This window comes from Chrysochloris asiatica, unplaced genomic scaffold (genome assembly GCF_000296735.1).
Source record: "Chrysochloris asiatica unplaced genomic scaffold, ChrAsi1.0 scaffold00238, whole genome shotgun sequence".
NCBI classification, from domain to species: Eukaryota; Metazoa; Chordata; class Mammalia; order Afrosoricida; family Chrysochloridae; genus Chrysochloris; species Chrysochloris asiatica.
Genome location: NW_006408756.1, coordinates 1,100,742 through 1,126,008, shown reverse-complemented (window position 1 = coordinate 1,126,008; position 25,267 = coordinate 1,100,742). Strand labels below are relative to the sequence as shown.

General features: G+C 50.7%; 1 protein-coding gene across 1 annotated transcript; it reads left to right on the top strand.

Moving 5' to 3' along the window:
- The first annotated feature begins 16,399 nt into the window (after positions 1–16,399).
- Positions 16,400–23,034, top strand: GID8 (GID complex subunit 8). Its single transcript, XM_006873355.1, has 5 exons — positions 16,400–16,447; positions 19,849–19,978; positions 21,363–21,559; positions 22,020–22,217; positions 22,861–23,034. The coding sequence occupies exons 2-5, from the start codon at positions 19,861–19,863 to the stop codon at positions 23,032–23,034; spliced, it is 687 nt and encodes a 228-aa protein (XP_006873417.1). The 5' UTR covers positions 16,400–16,447; positions 19,849–19,860.
- The last annotated feature ends 2,233 nt before the right edge of the window (positions 23,035–25,267 follow it).

Sequence of the window (25,267 nt, the reverse complement as noted above, 5' to 3'; positions counted from 1 at the left end):
AAATACCCAATTACCACCTGAAAAGTGTTACAATTGTGGCTACAAGAATTCTTACTAAAATATGTACATTTTCAACTTCACATAACAGCTTATTGTCAAAACGATTACTCAGAAAAACAATGAAGCTTTAGATGCCAAGTTCTATATGCAGACTTGGCTTTCCACCTCCTTTCCCCATTGGCATGTTTCCACCGTTAAATCATTAAGCTCTGAAATGACACTATAAAGAAGCTCATACAGATATCCATTACAGCAAGGAGTCCCACTTCAAAGAGGAAATGCAACAAAGTCTCCCTTTAGGAAAAGTTTGCTCGAGTGGACTTCCTGTGTCCACTAGGCAAGGGTCACACGTGCAGGTGGTCCAGGGCAGTTGTAAGCCTGCTGTAAACACTTTCAATCTCTGCTCCCTTCTAAGGACCAATAGAAGGGATTTGGGATTACCAGAGTTAAGCACAGATCCCAGTGCCGGGACTATAGAGAACCACTCCCAAGGCTGCACAGGAACTGACTTCTCCAGAGAGGGACTGCGTGGCCTGGTTAAGACTTACAAGTGTCAACCAGGACCCACAAACTTGACCATCAAAGGGTAACAGGTGCCAAAATCCTTGCTCCAATCCCTTCCAGACCCCTATGAAGACAAACTCTACCACCCCACCCACCCTTCAAGGCTATGTCAAAAGGCAGCGAGCCCCTTCTCCAAGCCTCAAGGGCACAGTTTCTCAACACCAGGACACAGTGCAGGAAAGCCATCAGTAACCACAGGCACTAGGAGAAAGTGAGGATGGGAGAGGTCAGTGGGCCCCACTAGTTTGTATTTTGCTTGTGCCCTTCTGTAACAGAACTCACTCTGCTAGTACAGCCTAGATGGACTCAAACACTAACAAAGGGCAGTTTTGTAGAAAAGTAGACGAGCTGAAAGATACACACACTCCCTAGACAGAGGAGTTCTCTCCTACAGGCCCAGGCCCTTCTTTCTCCAGGTCTACAGGCAGGCAAGTGTACGAAGTCCACTGACTAGAGAGGTCTGGACTGTGTTTAAAATGCAAAAACAAGGGACAAACTAGTCATCAAGAGAGGACACTCTAACCAGAAGCGCCACTAAGGGACCAACTGTTGCCTTGAAGGAACACTTTCAGGAAGCAGTTCCTAACTACTTAAGCTACCTTCTGACTATCTGGGACTACAGCAATGCAGTGTGCTGTATGCACCTGCTGGATCTAAAGATGCGGCTACAGTCACACAAGGTTTATTTCTTCAAATACACAGCCCAGCACCTTTCCTGGAAGTTTAACTCAGCCAGGGCATGCGTGACTCTGGGGAAAGCTCTCCGTTTTATGTCTTTAGTAGCGGTTGAGGGCAGAAAATCTGAGAGTCAGCCAGTCTAGTTTCGATTCTCAGCTTCAAGATCCTGGGCAAGTTACTTCCATGTGAGAATGAACATACTGGCACCGCACTCAGTAAATATGTGAATACACATGAACGGCTGGGCAGGCACAGGGCTGCACTTGCTATTGGGGACCCTAAGCTCAGCAGAGGGAGCGGCAGGCTTGGGAAAGCTCCAGGGACAGGAGAGCGGGGGAAGCTACTATGAAGAAGTTAAACATTTCCTGTTCCTCCGATAAAATGGCCCAAGTATGTTAAGCTCAACACAGTTCCTCATTATGCAAATCTATGTTATTGTTATGTGCCCTCCAATGGGTTCCAACTCCTAACCACCCTGTATGGGGTTTGAACCTTGTGCTTCACATCCAGTGCCTATCTATTACTGTCAAGGCATAAAAATACCATCATTAACCTGTGATTTAAAACGCCAGGAGACTAGTAGCTAGAGCTGTCAACCTCTGTGCTTCAATAGCCACCTTCAATGCCACCTCTAGTATCACAACGTAATTGGGGTGCACAACAAACACCCCAACGTGGAGGGGAAGGGGGCGAGGAGAGCTGGGTATCAAAGCTGGGAGGGAGATGGAGAAAGGGGGCACCCAAGAGGACCTCTCTGCAAACCCTAAAGCTGCTCGTTCGACTTTCAGAACTATCAGAGGGCAAAATATGACACAAACATGGCAAGTACCAAGTTAACCAAACAAGCATGCAGTAAAAAACGAAAACTCATCTTCTAGGTTTACACTTTAATTTTCTGAACACCTTTGTTTCTTACAGCGCCAAATAATCCACGCAGTATATGGTACTGTTGTTATCTTACCAGAGCAGTCAATCAGGTCAAAACGATCGCTTTACGTGAAAGCAAACAGATAAAACCACATTTCTTAAAGATTCCACAACGAAGTTTTCCTTCCAAAGTGGTCTACAGGATCAGCATTCGTTTAAATGAGAGTAAATTCAACCCAACAAGATACACAGCTATCTGAACTACACTCATCTGTGTGCGGGTGTGGGGTGGCGCTGCGGGTCAGCGCGCTGCACTGCAAGGTCGGCGGTTCAAGCTCACCAGCCGCTCCTTGGAAACCCCCACACACAGGGTCGCTACGGGTCGGAACCGGCTCGACGGCACTTTAACAACAAGCTCGGAACGTAAACAAACAGCATTTCCGCCTCAGTACTTTTCGATTTCCGAATCTTCTGCCTCTCGACTTGGGTCAATGGTAAGAAATGCAACCTTACTTTTAATCCACATTGAAACGAGGACACAAGCACTTGGAACGTCGCGATGAAGCACTGCTTTACCCCGAGTCCAGCCCGGGACCCTCACACGGAAGGCAGCTGGCAAGCAGCGGCAGAGCTGCCCACGTCCGTTCGCGCCGCGGATCTGTCTCCGCGGCCGTGCCGTGGGCCCTCGGCCCCGCAAAGCGCCCGGCTGACCCGGGCCCGCAGTCCCGACGCGGCCGCGCTCCCTCCCACCCCTCCCCCCGGGGCGGCGGCCGCCATTTTCTCGGCAGGAGCGGCGCGGGCTCCATGGGCTCCGGCGGCCGAGCTAGGGCGCGGCCCTCGGCACCGCCAGCTCCGCTCCTGGGCGGCCCGCGCGCCAGCCTTCCTCCCGCACCCCGAACGCCACTTACCGCGGGCCTCACGGCCTCCAGCCTCTAGCAGCCATTTCCTCCCGAGCGCTGCGGAGAGGCGGGTGGGAGTCAGCACGACGTCGGGCACCGAGACGACGCGCCGGCATCCAGAGCGCCCAGTCCCGAACAGCGCCCCCTCGTGGCTGGAGGACCACCCGAAAAAGCGACCCATCCAATGCGCACGCGCTACCCCGCCACCAAACGCGCCTACTGGGGAATCTTCCGGGTTTGTTTGTCCTCTACGAGCGCGTGATTACTTCTCACCCGGCCTCTTAGCTATCTTAAGCCCGATGTTAAAGTTTAGGCGAGTCCGCGACCAGAATGCCTTGGGACCGTCCTGGGCGGGGCACTGCAGTTCGCCCACAGCCCACCGGTGCGCGCTGAGACGCCGCCAGGCTGGGGACCCTCTCCGTACGAAAATCAGCCAGCCCTCGGAGTACAGAAATAAACGTTTCAAGTTTGTGGGTAGCTCCAGGTGAAACTCTGGGCCTTGGCGCCGTCGATTGGTCTGACCCGACTCGACGGCATTTAACAACTGGGGGCGAGAGGTAACAGGACAGGCCCCGATTGCATTTCACGCTTTCCCTGTCTCGCCCCGCGAAGCTCTGGTGAACCGGCAAAAGTTCTCCGATCTGGAGGTTCAAACCGACCTTGCAGTCCAGAGCTTTAACCCGCGGCGCCACACCAGAACTTTAAACAGCCCCAAATGGCCAGGGAGGGGAGACAGTAATAAAGGGCAGTTCAGGAATCTGAGGATAACAGCAACATCGCACAATTCTTAAAGGGTTCCAAAGGGCATGAAACCCAAGCCTGCCAGGTGCCAACTCTTATCAACCTAGCTCTCTCTGAACCTAGAGTTTCGATGCCTTGGCCCAGAGATTGAATTTACCATCAAGAAAGGGAAACATGACATCCACCCATCATTTGTTAATGCCGTCGAGTCAGTTCCGACCGTTACCGGCTCTGTATAGAATTTCCAAGGAGCAGCTGGTGAGCTTGAACCGCCGACCTTGCAGTCCTCAACGTATTAACCCACAGCTCCACACCAGTACTTCACCCATCAACTGTTAAGTACCGTGGAGTCGGTTCTGACTCATAGCGACCCTGCACAGGGTTTCCGAGGCTGTAAATCTTTACAGGAGCAGAAAGCCTCATCTTTCTCCCGCGGAACCACTGGTAGTTTCGAACTGCTGACCTTGAGGCTGGCAGCCCGACTCGTAACCACTACGCTACCAGAGCTCCTCACCCATCACTTGCCTGGCCCTAAATACCTCAGGTGACAGACCTCAGAGGGGATAGAATGGATGGTGCCTTGGGGCACTGTGGACCCTCAGACCTCGTTCTAGACTCCTCTGCTTCTAGGAAGGACGACACTGTCCTTGGAAGCAGGACTTTGGTTTCAGCCCTCAGCACACAACAGGAAGATTCCATGTGCAAACGTTTCCCTCAATGGGCAGGTGTAGGTTTAACAGGCATCCCGGTGTGACGCTGTGGGTTAATGCGCCAGACTGCAAAGCCGTTTGAACTTCAAGTTGGCAGTTCAAGCTCACCAGCTGCTCCTTGGAAACCGGATATTGGGTCGCTATGGGTCGGAACCAACTCAACGGCACTCAACAACAGGGGCATATGTGGTTTGCACCCAACTACAAACCTTTTCATTAGTGTTCAAGAGCAAAGACCTCAATTTGATGCACCTGATCCAAGCCATGGTATTTTCAACAATGCATGAGAAAGTTGGACAGTGAATAAGGAAGACTATAGGAGAATTGATACATTTGAGTTACGGTGTTGGAGGAGAGTATTTAAAGTACCATGGATTATCAAGAAAAACCAAGAGATCTGTGTTGGAAGTACAGCCAGAGAGCACCTTTAGAAGGCAAGACGGCCAGGCATCGCCTCTCATGCTTCAGACATGTTGTCAAGAAGGCCGAGTCCCTGGAGAAGGAGATCATGTTTGGTAAAGTGGAGGGTTGGAGAAGAAGACGACCTTCAACAAGATGGACTGGCACGGTGGCAGCAGCAACGGGCTCAAATGGAGCAACGAATGTGAGGTTGGCGCAGTGCGGGGCAGTTTCATACTGTTGGACAGAGGGTCTCTATGAGTCGGTACCGACTCGGTGGCACCTAACAACAGGAACTAACCTAAGGATGGCAGTTCAGACCTCCCCTGCAGCACCACGGAAGAAAGGCCTGGCAATCTGTAATTATAAAGATTCCAGCAAAGAAAACAATACAGAGATGGTCTCGTTCTACTTAACACATCAAGTTGTCATAAATTGGAATTGACTCTATGTCAACAGGTTTGGGGGTTTTTGTTGTTGTTGGTTTTGGGGTTTTAATAAATACCTCTGAAGATTCTATGGCCTGAGAGTTTCTCAGGTAGATTGTCATTCTTTTCCAAAAGAATACAAAGTTTCTAAACAAAGTGAGGGCTGTGATGCTATACTTCAATTAATTCAATCCACAGGGCTGGTCTCAGCAATGTCTTAATTCTACCTTCAGGTTGAGAAGAGAGCTTTGCTGGCTTTTACCCTCAATTGTGGAGTGAAGTTTACAAACTAGATCAGTTGAAGTACTGGTGTGATCTTGGGAGGGACATCACCAATCGCTGCCCAGACTTCTAGAGGATTCTGGAATAAGCAAAACCATTAGGAGAGAGCTGTCACTCTCAGGTGGTAGTTTCCAACAGGGTGTTCAAGGTGAGGAAAGACGCACCACAGTGAGAGCTAAGGGCGGAAAACAACCAGAAGCAAGCACAGGAAAACCCAGAGTCCCCGAATCCAGTAGACTGGGGAAAGGACCCGACATTCCCCACCCTTGTCATTACAGGGGTGATGGTGGTGCCATGGTTAAGCTCCCAGCTGCTGTGACCTAGGAAACCTGCCTTGTCCTGTAGTCACTATGGGTGGGAACTCACTGGACAACAGTGGGCTTTGGTGTCATTATAGTCCTCAGCAATATTTAGGGCGCTCTTCTCCACTGACTGTCTCAGGGTTCACCCATGATCGGGAGGAAAAACCCACAGGGGTGCCTTTCCATTAGGTGCCTACTGCCAGAGGAAGAGAAAGGGGTCACACGGCTCCAATCTGAGCCCGGGACTGTCTACAGCCTGTTCAGGTAAGTCCAGAAGGCGTACAGTCAGGTCGCACAATGCCATCCTTAGGGGGTGGGCACCTTTTTGGTGAAAGGGCGTTTCCACTGTGTAGGTAAACTCTGGCAGCTAAGGACTTCTTCCTAATGAAACGAGTTTTAAAAGCTACCTCAGAAGTGCTATAAACTAATCAGTAGTCTCCAGCTGTCTTCCTCCAAATGTCCATTTGAGGCTGGGTTCTCTACAGAAACAAAACCAGTGAAGCTTAAATATGTCTCTATTGAGAGAGCTTTCTCTCCAGGGCATGGCTCACACAGCTGTAGAGGTGGGTAAGTTCCAAGTCCATGGGTCAGAATTCAGGGGGTGGGGTTCTCCTAACTCATGGAGCTGCTAACCCCAAGACTGACAGGTCAGACAGCAGAATTCAGGCTGCAGAGGTGAATGAGTTCAAGGTGGACAGGTCAACATGTCAGGCCTATGCTCAGGAACCGGAGATCAGATGACAAGCCAGATGCAGGATCCAAACCCAGTGAAAAGCAAGGTGCTGTATGAGAGCAGGCCGTTGCATTTCAACAGATCTCATTATGCAGTGACTACACCCTAATTGCCCAACCACCAAGACTCCTGGCCCAGCCAGGTCCACACTCAGCCATAATTACCACAACCCTCAAGCCCACCGTCACAACTCCAAGGGCATGCCCTGACTTACAAGAGGACGAAAGCTCTAACAAGTAGTCCCAACAGGGAAAGGAGAGGAAGCTGGAGGAGAAAATCTGACTGTTTATCATAAATGCGTATCAACAGTATACCTGGATAGCATGTGGAAACAGCTTCCACCACAATGTATGATTACAGATGGCCAGGTCTTTCTTCCATGGTGCTACAGAGGAGGTTTGAACTGCCAACGTTTAGGTTAATAGTTGAGTACAAACCATGTGTGCTCCCAGGAGAGTTTAGATGAAGTGTATAAAATCAGAGAAGTACAGCCTAAAAGTTCAACAATCCTTTTGTATAAACGTGCTTCTGAGTGTTTTATCAACGCCTGAATTAATAGCCAATGGTTCAAACCCAGCAGCAAGTTGATGGGAGCAAGACAAGGCCATCGATTGTGAGTCAGAACCAATTCCATGGCCGTGGGAGGTGGGTTTCGAACTCCTATGTCATAAGTTCCAAGTGCAATAGCAAAAGTACAATCTGATGCAGACAGCCCACTTTGTGACCATTTTCTCGTTCTTTCTGAAGCATCTGTGATTCCATAAAATATCTTTTAACTGAGATGTCCCCACCACCACCACCACACACAAAAAAAATTTTTTTAAATCAGGTGAAACACCAGCAAATTTACTTTTATTAAGATCCTCAGCAGAAATTCTGTGAGGCAGGAGAGCCCAGTAAGCAGAGGGTAGAACACAGGATCCCCAGCTGTTCCTGTCCTTGGCGATACCCCTCCCCTTCAGATCAGCATGCGGCCACTCCCTTGGGACCGCCTCTTCCCTCACAGCCTGTTTACCTGGCTGGGTCCCCAGCAAGAACCAGCTCCTCCCCTGTTGCAGCTGCACAGCCAAGACTGGGAGTATCAGGTAGGGCGGGGGACAACCCGAGCAGAGCCCAATCCCTGTCCCCACCCCTCGCCCTGCAGAAGTGGTTCAGGGTTCCCAGTCGTAGGCTTCGGCCACTTGCTCCTCCCCCTGACTCGGCCATCAGTTGGAGAGGAAAATCCAGACTCTTCCAGAAGAGGGCCACTGCAGCTACTGGCCCTGGAGTCATCTCCTGCTGTTACATTCTGGCTGACTGGATCTCACACCCAAGCCACCAGGCCTCCAAAAAGGTTAAAGGGGGGTCGGAGAAAAACTCACAGCATGGTTGAACCTGGAGGACCTTACGTTGAGTGAAATTAGTCAATCACAGAATGAGAAATATTGTTGTAAAAAGTTAAGAAAAAAATTTCTTGCTACATGAAACCCTTTATGACAGTTACCTGGGGTTGGGAGTGGAGGCAGGGCTAGAGGGTAGAAACATGTTAACATAGGTGACTGGGCAGGCAACAAACAGGGCGAGGAGAGGTTGCCAGAGGAGAGATGAAGGTAGCAGGAGACACAGGGAAGAGTACAAGAGTTCCAAGAAGTAAGGTGAATACTGTTACCTGATGGTACGTGGAGGGGACTGCAATCATTGTAATGAGTTAAAGTACATGATGTGTTGGATGATCTACTCCATAAACCTTAGTTCAAAAGTTCACACACAAAGTTCAAAAGTGGGGCAGTTCCTGCCTCAAGACCTCTCCAGTGACCCCAGCTCCCGGAGACTTCCTCCCAGAACCCTCCTAGAGCCGGGATCCAGCTCTCCCATCCCTCCAGACCAGGCCAGGGAGCTTCGGGATAGGCACACCCTATCCTGGTGTGGTGCTGTAGGATCAATACTGGACTGTGAACCACAAGGTTGGCAGTTCAAATCCTCAGCTGCTCCTCGGAAACCCTATACAGAGTTCCCAGGAATGGGAACCGACTTGACAGCACTTAACAGCAAATCCTACAAGATGTCTTCATCAACTTTTGACATTGCCACATTCCCAGGGCTCCAAGATGCCTGGCACTCAGGCAGCTGATTGCTTCAACAGATCTCTGAATGAAGTAGATGAATTAAAAGGTAATTATAAAACGCGCGCCCCTTCTCACCATAACCTAGGGATAGAATGTCCATTCACCGAGAAAGGTAATCAAGTGTTTTATTACTAACCATCACTGCAGGTATTTTGAGAAACATGACTTTCCATTCATTGCCTTTTCATTGTAGACGGCTATCTAAGGTCAAGGGTTAACCTTAGATAAAACTACTCACATAGCACCATACTAAAATCAACAGGATTACTTCCAACCAAACCAAAAACAATACAATGCGAGTCTTCAGCTCCCCTTAAAGCAGCCCCCATGATGCACCAGAACTCTGCTCTTCAGCCTGCAGGGCACCGGGCACAGCTGCACATGGTCAACAGAGGCGACACGTCACCTGCTGCTGCTACTGCTGCTGACCTTGGAGTCAGCTCTGATGCCTAGTGGCCCTGGACAGGGTTTCCTAGGTTGTAAATCTAGGAGCAGAAAGCTTCATCTTTCTCGCATGTAATTCAAATGACTGACTTTCAGGTTAGCAGACCAACATGTAACTCACTACATTCCACACAATCCATGGGCAAGGGGAACTCACTGCTCTATGTGAAGACTGCAAACTGGCAGGGTCAAGACTAGGGATAAGTTAAGAGGGGCTGGTAAGATAGAAAAGGGTCAGACAGCAAAACAAAACCTTCAAGAAAATCAAATCACCAACTGTGTGTGTATGTATGTGTGTGGGGAGGGTGGGGAGGGGGGCCAAAAAGTTCATGGAAGAATTCCAATTTTCCAAAGCCCCCTGAACCTGACAACAGTGGTGGCATGGATGAGGGATGCAGCTACAGGTTTTGCATGCAGGCCAGTTTAAGAAATTTTCCCTCAAAATGAAAATACTTAGAAAGTGGAAAAGACTTGTTTTAAGGCAGATCTAAAACTGTGCTTTTTTCTGGATTTGTCCAGAATAACAGTAACTGGATAAATCCTTGCTCCTGCCTCCCTCCCTCCCAGAAACAAAATGACGAACAAAAAAAAGAGGAATGGGGAGGATCAACAGGAAAGCAAAAGGGAACTCTCCAACCAAATCAATACCTATAAATACTAGAATCTTTTTGGTTCCAAATTGATTTGAGTTGCTTCTAAAATTTAGGAATTCTCTGCCACATACAAAGGAGAAACAAGACCTATCTAAATCTACATATGGAGGCTGGCGGTCCAGACTTCCTTTGACGATGATGCAGAAAACTGAAAAATATCTGGACCCTGTTTTTATCCTTTCAAGAGTGGTTGGCAGAGGTTTTTATCAAGTTAAAATAGCAAAAGAGAAGTGGCCATCAAGTGAGAAAGGGTCTCATCAGCACTTGGGACTTTCAGCCCCATCAGACACTGATACAGCAGTTGCTCATCTGAAGGACTCCTACAAGAAGACACAGCTCTGGATGGATCTATGTCGTCTTCAGGAAGTGCCATTAAATTGCTTCTGACTTATGTTGTTGTTGTTAAGTGTGAGTCAATTCCAACCCTGTAGAGGGTCTCCAAGGAGCAGCTGGTGAGCTTGAACCACCACCTTGCAGTTGAAACAACTTTGCTGTCTAATGCATTACCCACAGCGCCATACCATAGCAACCCTGTATAGGGCTTCCAAGGACCAGCTAGTGGGTTGAACAGGTGACTCTGTGGTTAGCTGTCCAGTGTTGATCCTACAGCGCCATACCAGGACCACGTATGTATCTATGTACACATGTGGTGGTGATATGCTGTGGAGTTGGTTTCAACTCTTAGCAGCCTTGCATAGGGTTTCCAAGGCTGTGAATCTTTACAGGAGCAGAAAGCCTCATCTTTTTTCTGTGGTTTCACACTGTTGACCTTGAGGTTAGCAGCCCGACTTGTAACCGCTATGCTACATACAGAGTGCCTTATATATATGGGTACGTATAACATACACGGAGTCCTGGGTGGCGCTGTGGATTAATGCGCCAGACAGCAAAGCAGTTTGAACTGCAAGGTCGGCGATTCAAGCTCACCAGCTGCTCCTCGGAAACCCTGTATAGGGTCGCTATGGGTCGGAATCGACTCAACAGCACTTAACAACAACAACAACAACAACCACACACATATACTTGAGCAGAAAGGAAATCACCAAGTGTAAGCCCACATATCAAATCCTTGACCAGCCAGGCCTGCAGGGCAGAACTCAATCCAGTATGACACAGTACACAGACATGGTTTTTGATTGGACAAAGAATCGCTACTCAGAGGAGTGATCTCTTGAAATCTCTTGCTGGTGGGCAATGACAGACGTACTATTTCAGGAATCTGATGGGCCCTGGGCTTCAGCTGAGGCCAGTCTGATCTCAGCAAGCATCATTGTTGCTGTTATTGGTAAGTGCTGTCAAGTCACTTGCGACTCTAAGGGTACCAAAAAGAATCAAGAAAAAGAACTGCTTTTATTTTATGCCCAAGCAATGTTGTCACCTATTACATCAACAGGGCTGTCTGATTTCGTAGCTAATTCAGAAAGGGACATCAAATCAGGCAGACGGAGGGAGAGGAAGGCCACTACCCGACAATCCCACTCTGCCATGCCGTTGTCCGTGCTGTCCAGTAGCTTCTGACTGATGGCAACCCTGTGTGTGCAAGGCTGTGACCTTTTGGAAGTAGATCGCCAGGCCTTTCTTCTGAGGTGTCTCTGGGTGGGCAGGCTCGAACCATCAACCTTTCCGTTAATAGCCAGCTCTTAAGCATCTATACCACCGTCTTCATTCCACATAGACATGTGACATCAGAATACATGCCACGTAACAAGAAAACTCTTCCTCACTCCTTCCAACACTCTCTGGAACAAACCTTTATAATATAGTGAGACATAAGCTCAAAGAGAGTAGCATTAGGTATCTTCCACTTACTGGTGGCAGTTCATACATCAGTCTCAGGGAGCAACCCTCTTTCAAAGCCAAGGGCTTCAGCCTGGAGTTTTGGTGTTATACTTTTGGGTTTTGAGAGCAAAACAGATTTTTTATTTTATAAATAAATAATGATTAAAACACATTTGATATTCTGGTTTCTTAATATTCAATGATCTCAGTAAAAGAAACACTGTTTATTTTATTCTCAAATGTTTCCCTTTCACAAATTTCTTTAGTTTACTTTTAAAACTAACCTTTTTTTATTTAAAGAACTGCTACTCTTAAGGAGCTCTGGTAGCATAGTGGTTACGAATCGGGCTGCGAAACGTTAAGGTCAGCAGTTCAAAACTACCAGCTGTTCTGCGGGAGAAAGAGGAGGCGTTCTGCTCCCGTAAAGATTGACAGCCTCGGAAACCCTGTACAGGGTCGCTATGAGTCAGAACCGGCTCCACGGCGCATGACAACAACAACAACTCTTATTTTGGACTTCTGGTGGGGCACTGTAGGATCAGCACTGGACTTTGAACCATGAGGTCGGCATTTCAAACCGACCAGCTGCTCCTCAGAAACCCTATGCAGGGTTGCTATTAGTCTGAACTAACTTGACAGCACTTAACAACAATCTTATTTTGATAGCTCTGTAGGATAAGCTCTGGACTGTCAACCACAAGGTCAGCAGTTCGAGCCCACTAACCACTAGGTGGAAGAAAGATGAAGCTTTCTGCTCCTGAAAAGATACAGCTTCGGAAACCATAAACAGGGTTGCTATGAATGGGAACAGACTCGACAGCACTTATCAACAACCCCCTTTTTGTGGGGCTCCTGGTGTGGCACTGTAGGATAAGCACTCGACAGTAAACCACAAGGTTGGTGGTTCAAGCACCCCAGCCGCTCCTTGAGGTCCCTGTACAGGGTCAGTATGAGTCGGAACAGGCTCCACAGCACAGCACCAATCCCTTTTTGAGGTGCCCTGGTGGTTCAACAGTTAAGTGTTCAGATGTTAACCAAAAGATTGCTGGTTTGAACCCACCAGTGGGTCCATGGAGGACCTGATGATCTGCTCCCATAAAGCTTGTTGCTGTTGTTAAGTGATGCTGAGTTGGTTCTGACTCAGGAGCAGCTCGTGAGTTTCAACAGCTGACCTTCTGGTTCCGTGCTTATCCTATGGTACCAGACCAGGACACCAGGACTCCGTAAAGATTACTGCCGAGGAAACCCTAGGGGGCAGCTCATGAGTCAAAACTGGACTTGAAGATGCCCAACAAGAACTATCACCTCTCATTTAACAAACAAACTTCTCAAGTTCAAAGCTAACACCTTAGCTGAAGAATGGCCCAGCTCTGGCCATGTGGCTGCTTCCTGACTGCTCAAAGAGGCCAGGCCTTATGGATTCCCTCTCCAGCCAGCCACCCAGCTCTCAGCATGACTGGAATCTTGGTCACCTTGGTCACTGTCCCTGCTGGTGACCCATGTGGCCCTGCAGCCTCCCTTGTTCCTGTATCCATGAACTTCTCTCCAAATCCATGGTCCTAGCTCTCTGCCCAGCATGCCACATGTTGGTGTCTTTGTATTATACCAGGACAGGCCCTACCTAGGAACTGGCGGATCTTGTGGGTATTAACCTTCTCGGGAGCTACCAGGACAGAACTACCTCATCTAGAACCAGTTCTAGCTGGGCCTCTAAGTTTGCGCAGACAAGGCAACGTTGACCCTTAGATAATTTTGGAATGATAATTCACCAGGTTTTATGATATAACCACATACCCAGAACCATTTCAAAAGCAAGGGGTCTTGTTCATGGGGATGTCCTGCCCAGAATGACTTGGTAACAGATCATCTAATTCAGGCAGGGGAGAGGAACTCCCCCTACACCTGGAACAAGGGCCCCTAAGAACTCTTCCATCCCTTTTGTCTGGGAGTTGTAGTTTTCAGGTAACTTGAGCAGCTTGCTCCTTGTCCACAGACAATAACCCCACTTTCCAGTTTCAATCAGCTAACAAGGCAGGGCAAGGACCCGGATGCATTCAGTTCCATGGGAAGTGCAGCCCAATAGCCTCTCCACTAATGGCCTTCACTGGACTCACCTCTCCATCCAATCCACAGCCTCCCTGACTTCTCTGTCTGGCAGCCTCAAATGCACCTCAAAACCTCAAAAAAGTAGAAATGACCCTCCCCCGCCCCCAGGCCTGCCCAGTACGCACTAGCAAACCCTCGAGTACAGAAGGTGAAGCAGAACAGCAGTTCTGGCCACCTGTGTCGCCTTACTACTCACTGTCACCTCATTCATGACTACATGCCGGTTCTCCTGGATTCCCGCCCAATCCACTCTCCCTCTACGTCCTCCTTCTCCCTGAATACACGTATCCACTCACTCATGGCACCACAAAGAACTCCAGTCCAGTCCCACTCTGCCTTAGCTTCAGACATGACCACAGGCAGCCCCACTCCTCAGGGTTCTCCTGCCCCCCAGTTCCCACAAACTGTCAATCACCATGCACAGCTCCTGGCTCGTTTCTCACCTACTGCCACCCCCTGGACTCCTTCCTACTTCAGCACAAGCAGGTCCCCTCCCTGTACTACTGAAGAGTGTGGTTTGAGGACATTGGCTCCACCCACTCCAGCATCCGTGAGTTTAGGATCCCAGATGAGCGAGCATCAAGCTCGGTTAGAGAAGCCTTGCCCAAGAAAGCCACATTTTGGTGAAGGTGAAGAGGGATGCGTTTGACCCAGAGGGTTTGGTTTGCAAGAACCAAACAGCAGGGTTTGGTGACTCGGGAGAACCTCAAACAGGTGGGTCCCTGGGCGGAAGTTGAGCCCATAGGAGAGAGGGGAGTGCTGAGGCTTTCAGGGGAGCCACCTTTGCCGCTGTGAGTTGCTTGGGCAATGGGGGAGCCCCTAGGGGGTTTAAGGAAGGGCTTTTAGAGAACTTAGGCACTGATGTCCTGTCATTTGGAGAGCTCACCTGTGGGAATCAGAGAGGAGCAGGTAGGCCTTCTGGGAGGAACATTATTAGCACAATGGTCTCATCCTTATGGGGACATTAAGACAAATGCAAATTAAAAAGAAAAGCTGTCATTTTCCCTGTTAAAGTACTCCCCTCCTGCCTTGTTCTTTCAGAATTCATTTCAAGTAACGTGTCATTGGGCGCTTTGAAAAAACCGGACGCCTAAGATGTCTACTCCAAGCAAGGATCAAGTTATTAACTAAGTTCAGAGGAATCTCCCCAACTTCCTATTTCTTGGAAGCTTAGCATTTCCACAGATACCACAGACTTAAGTTGCAAATCCAATTTTATTCTGCCAAGAAATCCCAAATCCACCGCCACTGAGCCCATGCCGCTTTATAGTGCCCCCCAACGAGATGGATGGGCCAAGTAGCAGCATCGATGGAGCAGGCGTGGCAACAGTACGTGAGGTTGACTCAGGATCGGCCAGTGTTTCGTTCTGCTGTGCATACCGGTCGCTTGAGTCGGTACCGACTCGATGGCACCTAACAACAACAACAACAACCGATACAGAGCAACACTGCCTCGTAGGGTTTCCAAGACGTCATTCTGATGGAAGCAAACTGCTTCATCTTTCTCTCCCATGGAGCAGCTGCCGTCGATCTTTTAAGTTAGCAGCTGAACGGGTTAACTACTGCGCCACAAAGACACCAGAAAATTGCCAATATAATCTTGAAAACAGGCTTGTAACGGGTTGTATCCCTGAGCTGTGTCCCTGCGATCGCTTCAGCGGGCATCCCATGCTGAAGGTTTAATGCTGAAGCCACACGAAACCCGCTCACTCCTGCTCGTGATCAGAAACCTGGGCCATGATTCTCAGCGCACGAAACAACGCGCCGGCCCCCAGCTCGTCTAACAGCTCTTCCCGCAGCGCTCCCAAGTCTTTTAACTGGACTCTCCAGCCACCGGAAGTCTGGCGGAGGGGGCATTCTTGAGCGGCCAAAAATAAAATGAGCACATCAACACGCGGCCGCAGTCCTTGTTCAACAAGGGCCCGGGCTGCGCCAGCAGGGGCAGTCCTGGAGTCCCCGCCCCGCGGTCACGCATCGAGCCGGCCTGGCCCTGTCCTCGGCGCAGGCGGCCCAACGACCGTTTGTGGGACGGGCAGGACGATCCCCCTTCGTCCACCCATCTGGCCTCCAGAGAGTTCATGCTCAACGACACTCACGGAATTACACTCAACAGCCTCCGGGGACCCCAGGCTCGGCCTGACCTAACGGCTCTGCCCTCCGGCCTTGGAAAGGCAAGCGCCTGGGAAACGGGCCGTCGGGAGGCGACTCCGTCTGCAGGTCGACCTTGGAGCACCGGGCAACGTTTCTCCCGCCCCTGCCCCATTCCCCAGGCCTCACACAAACGACGGGGAAGGTCGCCGGGACCTTTGCTTCCAACTCAGTCTAGACGTCGCCATCCCTGAGCGAAGTTTCCGCACCACAACGCCGCAGCGTCGGCCATTTCCCACCCCAAACCAGCTGCGGCCGATACGTTTTGACTCTCGCGCCAACCCGTAGAAAAGGGGGCGCCGCTCTAGGCGAGTTCTGCGCAAGGACGGAACTTGCGTTTGTGCTTCCGGACGGCCGCCGCGCCGCGCCCCGCCCCGCCCCCTCGCGGGAACACGCCATTGGATGCCGGCTCGCTATCTCGCGAGAGGAGGCTGAGGGGGCGGCAGCCGGTGTGTGGTCTCCTGCTCTCCGCCCCCGCCCCTGCTCGCTGCGGCCGCCGCCTCCGTGTCCTCAGCTACCGCTGTCGCCCCCTCCCCAGCACGGCCCCAGACCCTAGCACGACCGCGGAGCCGCCGCCGAAACCGCGCAACGCGGGAGGCGGGTCCCACGGTAAGATGGCGTCGGCGGCCAAGCGCCGCCGAGAGTGCGGGGCGGCCAGGGGCCTGTAGCCTGGCCGGCCGGTCCCCAAATCGTTGTCGCGTGGGTGTGTTGCGGGACCGAGGCCCGCGAAGGGGCCGCGTTCTTCGCAGGTGAACTTGTGTGTTCCCTCGCCTTGCTGTGACGTTGGAAGGTGTGTCACCGGCATTTCCCCCACCGGTAGGGTCACCCGTGGCGGGCAGGTTCCCTCGTTGGCCCTGTTTTTGTTTTTATCATCCGGCCCGAAGCAGCGTAGGCACACCTAACCTTGGGCGTGCCCTCCTAAAACGTCAGCGAGGGCGCTGCGGTTCAGGATGACAGCCGTGTTGGGAGCCCCGGAGAAGGTTTCTGCCGGCCCAGCCCTGCCTTTGGCTGGGGAGCAGGTGGTCGTGGCCCTCGGTGTTTAGGGGACGCCGTGGCTGACCTCTTTGGGTGGAGGGTGGGACTGGGGGGCTGCGGATAGCCATTCGCACACTGAGGATCGAGCCTTTGCTAGGGGGCTTTTCCTATTGGCCCGTCCCGCCGCACCACCCACCTCAAAGACCCCACTGTCCTGGAGGGAGTTGGGACTCACTTTGACCCTTTGGGACAGAGCGGAGCTGCTCCGACTTAGTGTACAGGACCGCCTCGTCCTTCTCCCTCCTAGCAGCCCAGCGCCTAACACCTGGCGCCACCAGGACGCCCGTTGATCTTTTGGATGCTTTTCGTTGTCTCCACATAGAAAGTTCATCTTAGCGAGGGAGGCTGTTGACATGCAGCTACAAGAGCCAGGCTGTGTGCGTGTGCGTGCGCGTGCGCAAAGCTTGGCTTCACCACCTTTCACACTCGCCTGGAGCCTCCTCCGAGGACTGAGGACACTGAGGACTTCCTTTTGTGCCCCTTCCACTGCCCTCTCTTACACTTTCTCCCTGGTGATGGTTGCCAAAGCATCGACTTGAAAGATCGTTGCTGTTCACAGGTCTCCTTAATAAACTATTCAGCACTGAGCTTGTGGTCAGCAAGGGACTTCCTTGCCTGCTTGTCTAATGGTCTCCCCAAACTTGCCTTACTACTCAAACCTGTTCCACTCCCAGTCTGCCCTCTGTATTCCAAGGTCCCCAGTCCTGACACCTTCCGTCTTCCTGGACCTTTCCCTTCCTTCACCTGACCCGCAGGCTGTCAGCGAGTCCCCTGGCTTAGTGTGTGGAGAATCAGGATGTGACCTGTCCTTCCCTCTCTTCTGCTAGCCTAGTCCATGTGGCCATCTTCCCCTCCTACTGCTCTTCCTGTTCAGCAGTCGTCACCCTGCACCCCATACCCCTTCCATTGTTGGCCAGAAAACCAGAGCCCTCCTTCACCTCTGAGCTTTTGTGTGCAGAGTAGCATCCAAGGAGTGGAAGTAAGTTACAGAGTCTAAAAATAAAGTGGATGGTTGTGCACTTCCCACCCATCCTAGGAGACACAGCCAGACCACCTTCCCCCACCCCCATCAACACCCCCATCACCACCACCATCACCCCACCCATCCTAGGAGACACAGCCAGACCACCTTCCCCCACCCCCATCAACACCCCCCTGAGTCGTCTATTTCATGCTCTTCCTTTAAACATGGTTTTGCCACAAATGCGTTTCGTTTTTAATGTACATAGTGTTTCCTTTGCCTCTGGTGTTACAAACATGTAATGCCACACTTGGGTCTCTGCAACTTGCTTTTTCATCAGTATGGTTCCCGAGAGTCATCTTTGTGATCGTGTGAGCTCCTTGTGGTGGTTGGTGGTTATGTGCCGTGGACTCGTCATTGTTGTTAAGTGCTGTTGAGTCGATTCCGACCCATAGTGACCCTGTACAGGGTTTCCGAGGCTTAAATCTTTACGGGAGCAGAAAGCCTAATCTTTCTCCTGCAGAACAGCTGGTAGTTTCGAACTGCTGACCTTGAGGTTCACAGCCTGATTCGTAACCATTGCACCACCTTGGAGTCATAGCCGCTGTTAAATTCTCTTCTATGAGCAACCTCCTCAGATCTAGATTGCTCTGAAAACGGGACACCTGTGTTCTTTGTTTTTCATCCATTTGGGAGTAGAACCGTGCCTGGGTAAGCCTGTTTAATAGCGTTTTTTCCCTTTTACAGGAGTACTTACTTATACATTCCACTGAGGAAATAATGTTGGATTATGAGGTTCTGCCTCAGACCCTAGTGAGAATGTGATGTGGTAAAATCTGTATTCCAGAACACATTGACCAGTGGCTTTGAACATGGGGTTGGGGTTCTGTATGCCCAGTCCATTTGTCCACACTACTGTTGAATGAACACTAGTGCCTTCCACCTTGCACGTTTTTGGTATTTTGGACAGTACTTCTATGGGCAGGCTTGTCTATGTTCCCTGGTGCACATTTGTTGATTTTTTTAGGGGATGTACATATAGCAGTAGCGTAGTGGTTACGAATCGGACTGCAAACCTCAGGGTCAGCAGTTCGAAACTACCAGCTGTTCTGCAGGAGAAAGATGAGGCTTTCTGCTCCTGTAAAGATTGACAGCCTCGGAACCCCTGTACAGGGTCGCTGTGAGTCGGAACTGACTCCACGGCACATCATCACCACCACGACGTCTAGCAGAAGTTGACTTGTTGGGTTTGATGAGTGTACCCTCTCATCACTTGTCAGTTTGTTGTGCTCTGGTGGCTTGTATGTTGCTGGGATGCTGAAAGCTGTCCAACCTGTATTTCAAATACCAGCAGGTTCACCCGTGGTGGACACATTTCATAGGAGCTTCCAGAGTGAGACAGATTAGGAAGAAAAACCTGGAGATGTACTTATGAAAATGAACCAGTAAAAGCCTAGGGGTGCACGGCATAGCACTGCCTAGCACAGGGCTGGAGGTTGAGCCCCTAGGCTGGATGGCACTCGGGCAGAGCGGCGATGGTGAGGAGGTGCAGGACCAGGCAGGACTGCCTTCTCTTAGGTTACTAAGTGCCATGAATCAGAGGTGACTCTGCATGTACAGGCATCAAGGAGCACACATGACTTCCACGGTACCAGTCTGCTCACATAGCAGTAGGGAGTCTCTGCGTCCCGACCTCCGCGTCCTGAGCTCTTTTGGGTCTTGTCAGACTCCGTGGCTCTGTCAGACTAGTGGGTGCACGATTGGCACTTTGTTAGAACTCCCCGGTGGCCACACTTAACACACACAACAGTCTGAATTCCTCTCTCTGCCTGAAGACCCCACTCCATCTGACGCCAGCATACCTTCTAGTATGCTGCTTTCTAGAGACCCTGAGCTGCTGCTTGCTCTCCAGCGTGAAAGTCCCTCTTGATCACGTGGTTGTGTTTTTCTGCAGTGACCATGATGGCCAGACTTCTTCACCACTTCCTTAAGATACGTGTTTTTTTCTTTATAGAAATAAATCAGAATGAGTTACACAGAGAAGCCTGATGAAATCACGAAAGATGAGTGGCTGGAAAAACTCAATAACTTACATATTCAGCGAGCAGACATGAATCGGCTCATCATGAACTACCTCGTCACAGGTAACCAGGAGCATTCCCCTCCTATACACACAGGCAGGTGTCACGTACCGTGCAGCTGGACAGGGCCCGAGCACATCCAGTTCTGTGGGCTCCTGAAATCTGCTTGTTACAGATTATTCCCCCAGGGGTCGTGACTAGGATCCCTAATGGCACTGCGGGTAAAGTGCTGCTCACTGAGAGGAGGCTAGTGGTTCCGGTCCAGAAAGACATGCTTTTGTAAAGCTGACAGCCGTGGAGACCCTGGGGGGCAGATCTGCCCGCCCGGTAGGGTCACTATGGATTGGAATTGACTCTGGCGGTGGGCTTTTGTTTGTGTAACTGACTCTGCAACACTGGGAGGGGTAGGAGCTAGGCCGAGGACATGGCTCTGTCCAGCTGGCAGGCGGTGGTGGTGGGGCCTGGCTGCTCCCTTTTCTCAGGCGGTCACAACAAGCAGGGCACACTCTGCCCTCTTCCTGCTCGCTTTCTTACTCCACTTCTGCCACCACACTTCTGGAAGCAGGCCCATAAGATTTCAATGTTGTTATGACAGCGTACCCAAATCATGTGACATCCTTTATCACAAAACATGGCATGGACGCTGAGCACTGCATACGTGTATACAAATGCTTCTGTTAAGGAAGCTTCGGAGAGAGGTCAGGCTTCTGAGGCCTGAGGAACAAACTTGCCTGTTGCCTCTTGGCCTTAGGTGGCTTCACAGGTACTTAGGGGAATTGAGAACGCTCCGAAGTTTGCTAAAATCTCAAAAGCATATAAAAGTGGTCTATTGTCCCAAGGCTCAGACAGTCCCCACTGATGTTTGGGTGGAAAAAGGGTGATTACCTGTGTGTCGTGGTTGGGCTGCACCGGGGGAGGGAGTGTGTATCTATTTATGTGGTAAGAAAGCCCAGATACTTTCAAAAGGTGTTAAACAAAAGTTGTCTCCCTTCTCTTAGTCCCCTGTTGTTCTCCCCCAGAGTAACCTTGGTTTAAACTTACCTGGAAGGTGATTGGAAATGCAGATCTGTGGCCATCTATGTGGAGAGTGGTGGTCCTAGTCTGGCTTTGATGCTGAACTGTGGACTCACTAGGACAGGTCACTGCAGGCAAAGTGGGCACTGCAGGTCCCCGGGCAGTTCAGTGGCTCAACTGGTCTGTCTGAAATGCCAGGAACCAGCCCCACAGTTTCCGAGCATGTGCACAGTCTGGTGTGCCTGTGGTTGGGTAGATGGGGATGGCTTGTGCTCTCCTCACTGCCTGTTTCACAAGTAGTAAATAAATTACAGAGGTATTGCTGCCAAATCCCCAGAAAGGTCTCTTCCGCTGGGAGTCTTTCAGGAATAAAACATCTTTAAGTTGGTTTCCTGCTGACATTTCCAGCAGTGAAGGTTTTTTCTGTTGTCAGAGGGTTTTAAAGAAGCTGCAGAGAAGTTCCGAATGGAGTCTGGGATTGAGCCTAGTGTGGATCTCGAAACACTTGATGAACGTATCAAAATCCGCGAGATGATACTGAAAGGGCAGATACAGGAGGCCATTGCGCTCATCAACAGCCTCCATCCAGAGCTCCTGGACACGAACCGGTACCTGTACTTCCATCTGCAGGTGAGCGTTGCCCGGTGTGCTGAGAATCGATACGTAGTTACCTGTAAGAACTCTAATCTGACCAGTAGTGTTGTTGTTGTTGTTGTTGTTATGTGCCGTGGAGTTGGTTCCGACCCATAGCGACCCTGTACAGGGTTTCCGAGGCTGTAAATCTTTACAGGAGCAGAAAGCCTCATCTTTCTCCTGCGGAGCAGCTGATAGTTTCGAACTGCTGGCCTTGAGGTTCGCAACCCGATTCATAACCACTACGCTACCAGAGCTCCTTGACTAGCAGTGTAGTGGTGGCATTTTTGTGGGGAGGGGGCTTGAGTTTGCAGTTCATCATGGATTTCAGAAACCATTTCTTGTTTTAAAATGCACATGTCGTCACTCTGAGGTGTGCTTGGGGCTAGAAAGGAGCCCACAGGTCTGGGCTAGCCCGGTGCACACCACCTCAGCCTCTGTCTTTGTCCCCGAGCAGCAGCAGCATCTGATTGAGCTGATCCGACAGCGGGAGACAGAGGCGGCGCTGGAGTTTGCGCAGACGCAGCTGGCTGAGCAGGGTGAGGAGAGCCGGGAGTGCCTGACAGAGATGGAGCGGACACTGGCCCTGCTGGCCTTTGACAGCCCAGAGGAGTCACCCTTCGGAGACCTTCTCAACATGATGCAGCGGCAGAAGGTGAGGGGAGACCAGGGGGTGTCTGTTAACTTGTGGGGAATGTAAGGCAGGCACCTTTCTAGGTCCATGGTTTCTTGGTAAGGCGGTTTCAGTCTTTGGCTGCTTCATCCAAGACTGGCAGGGCTGGGGGGCTTTGTTGTAAGTGTTGGGTCACGCCTGTGGTTCCGACATGGACAAAGATTCTTGAGTCTTGTCATGCGGCTCACAAACCACTTTGCCATTTCTTCCTGTTCGGAGTCGTGCTCAGAAACAGATGTTCTAGTAGCTTTCATTTCAAGTCTCATACTCCTTAGTATCCATACTGTGTCCTAGCTCATCACTTCAAGTATGCCCGTGTCCTCCCGTCACCCGCCTCTCCCACCTGATCAGAAACACTGGGTCTCACAAGAAGGTCACCTCAGATGTGCTCTTGGGCTTGTGGGGCTCCTTGGTTACTGTTGTGAGGTGGTTTGGGGATGTCAGCTCCTGACAGAACTGTGCCAGATGTCCCCACACCCTATAGTCGGCTCCTAGGGTGTGTTTGATAACACGCTGCCACTTGGGAGGCTTTCCAGTGTGCATAGAGATGCATTTATGCACAGTCTGCTGTATCGCGGGTTCTTTATCTATGCAGCTGTCTTCACTGAATGCACTTGTTTTCCAGGTGTGGAGTGAAGTTAACCAGGCTGTCCTAGATTACGAAAACCGTGAGTCAACACCCAAGTTGGCAAAATTACTGAAACTCCTACTTTGGGCTCAGAATGAGCTGGACCAGAAGAAAGTAAAATACCCTAAAATGACAGACCTCAGCAAGGGTGTGATCGAAGAGCCCAAGTAGAGCTTGTGATGGAGCAGCGAGCACCTCCGCCTCCACCCAGGACTACGCGGCTGCCTACGGTGGCCCGGATGTGGTGATTGCAGCCGAGAACTCCTTTTCTCCTTTTGCTCTTGTTTATCGAATCGGCGTCTTTCTTAATGGAAAACAGCCCTTTACCTGAAAGTGCTGGAGAACGTGAAGTGAAAGACTGGACTGTCTCCCAGGGTCAGCTGCTGAAGGACTCGTGGTGCTCAGTGCTGTGTCCTCAGGGACACCAGTCTCTGCTGACCTCCACTCAGGAGAATGAGGAGGAAGTAGGAGTCTGAGGTTAGAGACAGACGTGTGTTCTCTGAACTCCCTGAGGCTTGGCGGGCTTTCACCTCAACGTGCTTCCTGACCCCTCTGTTTTTTGTTTGTTTGTTTTTTCATAGGACAGAAACTATAAATTTGTAAATCCTGATTTGGAGACTTCTTGTGTGTGAGGGACAGAAGTTTGCTTTTCTTCCCTGTTGGCTCTGGATTGTGTGGATTCTGGGGAGACGTGAATGTGTGCAGGGTGGATTGTGTGGTTTTATTTGTAACGTGTACTTTGGTGCTGTGTGTGAGAGCCAGTCTCCTAGTGGGCCCAGCCCGACTTCCCAAGGCAGTGTTGCTGCAAATAAAGGCTGCTCTGATTTCGAGAATGACGACAACGGCCTCTTAGGACCCTTACTCTCCTCACACTAACCTGCTGTGCCCCATGGTGATGCAGCAGCATGCATAAGGCGAGGCCACCTCACGCTCATGGAGACTGCCGTCTGACGGAGCCTGGGTGTGAGGCTGCTGGGAGGGGCCTTGGTCAGTCTTCGGGGAGTCACTGTGGCAGTGCCCATCTGTCTCACTGTCGGGTCCCTACCCATCACCCCCATGCCTACCCTATTCGGGGGAGGTCAGAGAGGCTCTGCGAGGGGCACCACTACACATGGGGCTCACGGCAGGGAATCTGGAAGCTGGCTCCGGCAGGTGCTGTGACCCCAGCCCCAGCTGACTGTTCACACTCTGGCAGACGTCCTGATTCCAGAGAAACAGCAGTTAACTTGGGGACCAGGACTGGCAGCTTGCTAGTGCAGAGGGGACGAGTGCACGACGGGCTCTGACCTTAGTGAGACTTCATGTCTTCCATCGGCTGTTTGAGCACCATCTGGTCCCTGCACCTCCAGGGTCTGCTGATGCTTTGCTACCGTTCTCAGTTGGACAGGACTCTGGGTAGTGTTAGTGTTAGACGTATGGTTTTAAATGTAGTAACAAGTACAAAGGTGAGACTCGGGGTCACTCTAGAATGCCCTAGCCTCCAGAATGAGTGCGACACCTCAAGGTATTCTGCAGCCAAATGCAAGGGCACTGTTCCCTGACCTCAGTCCTAGAAGGGTGAGTTTCACTGTCGCTGCCACTCTCCTCAGATGTGATCTTCCTGGGGCTCTGTCTTCTGAGGTTGGAGGATTAAATATGCTTGAGAAGTACGTTGAATCTCCTATAATTAATAGGTCAAATACAGCAGACGATAGCAGGCAAATGCTAGGAGACACAGGAACCTGTGTTTGAAAGGAAGCACCAGGTAGTTTAGCATAGGCCTGATCGTCTTTATTCATGTGTGTTAACATTGGATGCGTGGTGGTGGTGGGCCGTGGAGTTGACTCATAAGGACCCTGTTTAGGATTTCTGAGGCTATAAATCTTTCCGGGAGCAAAATGCCTCATCTGTCTCCCGTGAAACGGCTGGTTGTTTCGAACTGCTGACCTTAGGGTTAGCAGCCCGTCTCATAACCACTATACTACCAGAGCTCCTTAAGATTGTATGCATAATTAATATATATTCAATGTGATAATACTTTTTAAATCAGAAAGTATGAGATATACGGTAGTGTGAAATCTGGTACCCTGGAACAATCCCCAAACCGGCTAGCAGTATACTAGTGGGTTTGTCCAAGTGCATGAAAGGTTACCAGGTTATAAGGCAGATGTTGGTATTTTATTTATAAGTCCTGTCGTAAGTAGCTTCATAGAGCAATGCTGAAAACCACCATGAGCTGGATGTTCGAGAAACACTTCAGTTAGTCCCCTTGAGTGCTACCCTTGCAACTTTAACTTGGTTTAGAGGGTAGAGTTCCCTCCCTCCCATCTGTGAGTGGACTTCTTTCCAGGGCCAGCCACCTTTTCCAGTCTTTCTTTTCCTCTCTCCCTTGTTCAGCAAATGAAGGTGAGCCTTAGAGAAGGTG